General features: G+C 35.9%; 1 protein-coding gene across 1 annotated transcript; it reads right to left on the bottom strand.

Moving 5' to 3' along the window:
- Positions 1–2,889: 2,889 nt before the first annotated feature.
- LOC111398216 lies at positions 2,890–4,374 on the bottom strand. Its single transcript, XM_023025147.1, has one exon. It carries the CDS (start codon positions 4,372–4,374, stop codon positions 2,890–2,892), a length of 1,485 nt encoding a protein of 494 aa, XP_022880915.1.
- Positions 4,375–6,845: the final 2,471 nt, after the last annotated feature.

The raw sequence follows: 6,845 nt of genomic DNA, 5'->3' as shown, positions 1-6,845 counted from the left end.
TGAAATTATAAGTGCAACGACATCGGTATCGTTTCTTCACAGTTGAAACGACATTAGTATCGTTATGCTTAAAAATGGCGTTTCGACCATCCACGGCCACCGACATACGTCCCACTGTACGTATGACGATGAAAATAGGTCATCGAGCCGGCTCAATCTCACTCGAACCACGCTATGGTAACGTTTGTTATTTCATAGTTGTCTTTCACACTCAGATTGTTTCCATAGAAATAGGGTATCTCCGTTAGCTCTTTCGGACCATTCGAGAGCTACCAGCCCACTTGATATGCTCTTTCGATCGTCATACACATTTCGGAGGTATGTGGAGTAGTCAAGGAGGATCGAAACGTCGTTTTTAGGTATAACGACATTAATGTCGTTTCAACTGTGAAGAAACGATACAGATGTCGTTGTACTTATTATTCCAGGTGAAACGACTTCGAACTCGTCAGATTTGTAAAGAAACGAGATGGACAACGTTACGTTATTTCACTACTTGGTACATAACGATATTTTTCTCGTTCCTTGTATAATTTTACGACTTCTAACGCGTTTCAGTTTATATAACATCTAAAATGACCTCAAAGTCGTTTCTTCAAGAACATAACGATATTTATATCGTTATACCTAGAAATGACGTTTTGACCGCCTTCGATTGCTGCACAAACCTCCGAAATGTGTATGATGATCGAAAGAGCGTAACAAGTGGGCTGGTAGCTCTCGAATGGTCCGAAAGAGCTAACGGAGATACCCTATTTCTATGGAAACAATCTGAGTGTGAAAGACAACTATGAAATAACAAACGTTACCATAGCGTCGTTCGAGTGAGATTGAGCCAGCTCGATGACCTGTTTTCATCATCATGCATACGGTGGGACGTATGTCGGTAGCCGTGGATGGTCGTAATGCCATTTTTAAGTATAACGATACTAATGTCGTTTCAACTGTGAAGAAACGATACCGATGTCGTTGCACTTATAATTTCAGCTGAAACGATTTCGAACTCGTCAGATTTGTAAAGAAACAAGATGGACAACGTTACGTTATTTCACTACTTGGTACATAACGATATTTATGTCATTCCATGTATAATGTTACGACTTCTAACGCGTTTCAGTTTATATAACATCTAAAACGACCTCAAAGTCGTTTCTTCAAGAACATAACGATATTTATATCGTTATACCTAGAAACGACGTTTCGACCGTCCTCGATTGCTGCACATACCTCCGAAATGTTTATGACGATCGAAAGAGCGTAACAAGTGTGCTGGTAGCTCTCGAATGGTCCGAAAGAGCCAACGAAGATACCCTGCTTCTATGGAAATAATCTGAGTGTGAAAGACAATTATGAAATAACAAACGTTACCATAGTGTCGTTCGAGTGAGATTGAGCCGGCTCGATGACCTGTTTTCATCGTCATACGTACGGTAGGACCTATGTCGATGGCCGTGGATGGTCGAAACACCATTTTTAAGTATAACGATACTAATGTCGTTTCAACTGTGAAGAAACGATACCGATGTCGTTGCACTTATAATTTCAACTGAAACGATTTCGAACTCGTCAGATTTGTAAAGAAATGAGATGGATCAACTTTCGGGAACAATTACGCTAGAACAATATCAATGTCATTCTGAACAAGAAGAAACGATAATCAGAAAAGTAGTGTATATTTAATATTGAAATGATATTCATGTCGTTCTGTGTCTCAAGAACGCGTTTGAAATCGTTTTAGTACTAATTTTACCTGAAACGACTTCTAAGTCGTTAGTTTTGTTCATAACGAGATCTAAGTCGTTTCTCAAAATCAGAACAGCAGTGTGTATTTAACATTGAAACGCTATGAATGTCGTTTTGTGTCCCAGAAACGAGTTAGAAATCGTTTTAGTATCAATTTTAGCTAACGCGACTTAGAAGTCGTTATGTGTGCTTATAACCATATCTAAGTCGTTACTCAAAATCGAAGAGGCAGTGTGTATTTAACATTGAAACGATATGAATGTCGTTTTGTCTACAGAAACGAGGTAGAAATCGTTTTAGTATCAATTGTAACTGAAACGACTTTTAAGTCGTTATTTATGTTCATAACGAGTTCTAAGTCGTTACGCAAAATCAAAGAAGCAGTGTATTTAACATTGAAACGATATGAATGTCGTTTTGTATCCCAAAAATGAGGTAGAAATCGTTTTAGTATCAATTTTAACTGAAACGACTTTTAAGTTGTTATTTATGTTCATAACGAGTTCTAAGTCGTTACGCAAAATCAGAGAAGCAGTGTGTATTTAACATTGAAACGATATGAATATCGTTTTGTTTCCCAGAAACGAGATAGAAATCGTTTTAGTATCAATTTTAAGGGAAACGACTTTTAAGTCGTTATTTATGCTCATAACGAGTTCTAAGTGATTACGAAAAATCAGAGAAGCAGTGTGTATTTAACATTTAAACGATATGAATGTTGTTTTGTGTCTAAAAAACGAGGTAGAAATCATTTTAGTATAAATTTTAATTGAAACGACTTTTAAGTCGTTATTTATATTAATAACGAGTTCTAAGTCGTTAAGAAAAATCAGAAAAGAAGTGTGTATTTAACATTGAAACGATATGAATGTCGTTTTGTGTCTCAGAAACAATTTATAACTCGTTATGTTAATCTGTACAATTTTTGAACTGGAACGACATTCATGTCTACTGTAACGACATGAACGTAGTTTGCATTCCCTGTGAGAAAATAGGAACTTGAATACCTAAAATACTAAAATTTGATTCCAACGGTACAAAAATATTTCAATAACACAATGAGTACAAAATCTAATAAGTGATTTCATTCAGTTGATATAATAAGTACGAAGTCGTACAGTTACAAAACAGGATAGTGTTACAACATTAATGTTCACTACTAGCTGCTTGGCCCGTGCAAGTGGATCGAACATGACCAGTTTTCTTGTACCTGCTGCACTTACGAGCCACACGCGTCTCTCCGTCCGACCTTTTCCTCTTTTTTGATGGTTGTCCGCCCTGTCTTCGTACCAATGGTGAAAATACTTCTCTGGCTATCACATTTTTAGGAATTTTCCATTCGACCTCGTTCGGCAAAGGATATACAAATTTAGAATAAGCTTGCTTCCAACAAATACTAGTGTAAAAGAGGGTACATAATTTATAGCCCTCGTCTCCTTTAAACCTTGCTGCAGCAATTGTATGCGCACATGAAAACTTGTCCAAATCAAATCTTCTACACGTACATGTCATTTCATAAAAATCCACAAAGTGGTGTTCTAAATTGTCACCAACTTGATAAATGTCCGGAGAAACCTGATTTACCTCCAACCTATTTGACTCATTATATGTCATGCACATCTTTTTCTCTAATGCTGGCGTGAGTTGGGTCACACATTTTTCTGCTTCAACATGTCTTTCATAAAACCACCTTTGTAGTATCCTACGAATATATTCTAGTAAACCAACTATGGGAAGTTCTCGAGCACTCTTCAACAAACCATTTATAGATTCCGCATTATTTGTAGTCATAATATTGTAACGTATCCCGGTAAAATGCGCTCTAGCCCAACATTGAAAATCTTCTTCTAATAGGTACTCTTTGATGCCCTCCTTTTTACTGCATAGAGCTGCCATGTAGGACTCAAAGTCAGTTACAGTATAAGCCTCTGACGCTGCCCTAAACAAAGTTGCAACATCACACCGTGGAAAATTTGTCTTCAAGTTCTTTTGCAAGTGATATATACAATTACCATGATGAGCAAATCGAAACACATTTCTAACTCCATTTTTGATGCACTTTGCATGATCATATATAATCACGAGGTCATCCGTATCACCTGTTATTAACCGCAACTTCTGAAAGAACCAAGTCCAGGATTCATCATTCTCTAAATCAACTACTCCCCATGCGAGTGGAAATATTTGAAAATTTGCATCCTGAGAAGTTGCTACGAGTAGAGTACCTTTCATTCTCGATGTCAAGAATGCACCATCTACAGAAATTACCTTTCGCATTGAGTTTACGAACCCATGTATACTTGGTCCCAATGCCATAAAAAGGTACTTGAAGCGCCGATCATCATTAGTATGAATGAATGTCAGTGTACCAGGATTTTGCATCTCCAAAACATGACAATACACTGGCAATTTCACATAACTCTCACGGGGTTTCCCACGAATCAGTCCACAAGCAAGATTTTTAGCCATGTACACTTTAGTATAGCTTATGGTTATGCCGAACTCTCGACGAATGTCATTAATAATGTCCCTTGGTCTGTAAACTCGGTTGACATCTTCATACTTAGGAGCGATGTGGTTTCCAATAATCATATATGAAGCATGCCTATGATCTCTGTGACGAACACTCATGGAGCAAGAATGATGACCATTATACTTTCGAACTTCGAAAATGGGACTTTCTACGATCTTGGTTGCCGTAAGCGCCACTTGCAATTTTCATCAATACAAACAATTGTATGAGTGATTTTATTTGACTTCTTAACTTTGTACTCAAACTGGCACTTCACAGCTAGCACCTGTAATTTTGATATTAGGTCATATTTCGATGGAAACAACTGGTTGACTCGCACATCTAATCGTTCCGAAATTTTTACTGATGTCTCGTAACAGAGCGAACTTACACTTTCAGATACAATCTGAGTACATTCAACATCATTACCATTCACTATATCCCTACTGCAAGGTTCGTGCGTGCGTAACTCAAAATTATTGTCATCTGCCACAGGAGAATTAACTTCGTCATCTACCCTTCGGGGACTATCTTCACTTACGTCAAAACCATTACAATCTACAAATATTCCATCACCATTGTCATCATTACCATCGTTGTCTGCTTGATCTTGTTCCTCCTCGTTGTTCATATTTCCAATTTGTTCTCCACCATCTAGTACTAATAAACATCCTTCATCACCAAAATCTTCCTGATTCTCAACAACTTCATTTAAAATACTTACACAAAGAAAAGTTTCTGTACAGGCAAATATAAACCACTTTACGTTGTTGTCACAATCAATTATGATTGGTGCAGCTAGAGCTTTAGACATTATCGGGACAAGAGCTGAAATCTCCATTTTGTATAGACTTGTATCGATATTCAATGTCTTCTTAACTTTATCATATAGTTCCATGTAAGAAATTGTTTTTGCAACAAGAATAGGTATTGTTTTCCCTTTGCCATTTCCAGAATACTTCTATTTCCATCCACCTTCAACTGTCTGCTCATATTCAATTGGATAACAAATCGATATCCATACCACGTCCATGGTGTCCATAACCTGTAACTCAACATGTAAATTTCATCAAATTTCAAACATCATACAGTATTGATAATGATATGTATGTTGTCATGGATTTCAGAAAACGATATCTATGTCGTTCACAATTTCATAAAACGATATGAATGTCGTTCTGTACTGAAAAAATCAAATACACGTTTCACGTGAAAACAATGTGAAAAAAGCCAATCATCCTTCACCACTTTACATTTCACTTCAATTAATACTAAGGAATACAAATGAGGGGTAATGAGAATAAGACTGGAAAGTAACCCATTTAAAGATCCAATCAAATCATAAAATAAATTCAAAATCATTATTGAAAAATGAACACCACAAACACATATACAACAACATGAACGGATGATTCAAAACAATGGAGAAAGAAAGTGGCTCAAATATCGAAAATTTACCATACCCTCTCTTCTTCTCCAAATGCCCAATAAAAATATAGCAAGACTTTATTATTCACTTCAACCAAATGAATGTTCAAGGGAATGAGAATCTAGATTTTGTAATTTCATTAAGTAGAGAAGAAGATGATGATAAGAAAATCAGCATGGAGGCATTTACAGTGGTTGAGTCGTTCTTAGAGGAGGGAGGGAAGGAGATTAGGGTTGAAAGGAAATTGAAATGAAAATAAGGGCAATATCATCATTTCACACACAAGGATATTTTAGTCTTTTACAAATTCTATTTTCCATATTTAATAACTTTAGGCCTTTCAACTAAAAGTCTTAGTTCTTGGTTTTTTTGAACAAATGTTTAGTTTGACCAAGCCTTTTAAATGAATCCCCCTTCTTATAAGAACCTTGATTTAAGTAAAATTTTTACATTTAAAAACATTGAAGGAGCGCCACGTGGGTGCCTTGTTTTCCCTCACATCGGAGGAGGCCCGCACACATTAAAAAAAAAATAAAACCGAGGTGGGGTCCCCTCATTGTGAGGGGGCTGTGAACCATGAAGTGCTGTACATCTGGTTTAATCCTGTTTTCCCTCTGTCCCCAACCCTAGCCAAGCAACAGGCTTGAAACAATTATACAAGTGAAATAGTGACGTATCATGCCTGTGACCTAAGCGAAAAAATAAAAATAAAAACCTTCATCTGGCTCCTGGTTTCAATTACAAATTATGGGAAATGACCAGTTAAAATAATAATAATAATAATAATAATAATAATAATAATAATAATAATAAATAAAAATTCACTGGGTTTTTACCTCTAAATTTGACCGTGGCAGACAATGAAATAAAATTTCAAACATCGTAAAATCTCTTAAAGTAAAATTGTTGGGAGGGGGGAAAAATTATAACGTTATAAGGATTATTAATTTATTGAAAAATAAATAATTTATTAATTTCTTGATAAATAATTTAAAATTATTTTTAGTGAACGCTACAAAAATTGATGAATGTCAAGCGCTTCTTCTATTATCCTAGTGAAAATGATACGGTGATAAAAAGGCCAATTAACGAAAAATTTACTCAAGTTACAAGCCTACAAAGGATGATCATGATTTAGATAATATATGTACTTTATGATTG

Source organism: Olea europaea, chromosome 8, assembly GCF_002742605.1.
Source record: "Olea europaea var. sylvestris chromosome 8, O_europaea_v1, whole genome shotgun sequence".
In the NCBI taxonomy this organism is placed as follows: domain Eukaryota; kingdom Viridiplantae; phylum Streptophyta; class Magnoliopsida; order Lamiales; family Oleaceae; genus Olea; species Olea europaea.
The sequence above is the reverse complement of the archived record's forward strand: the minus strand, read 5'-3'. Positions and strand labels throughout refer to the sequence as shown.

Excerpts from the sequence above, each read along its gene's own strand:
- LOC111398216 (XM_023025147.1), bottom strand. The coding sequence starts at position 4,374 with ATGAGTGTTCGTCACAGAGATCATAGGCATGCTTCATATATGATTATT.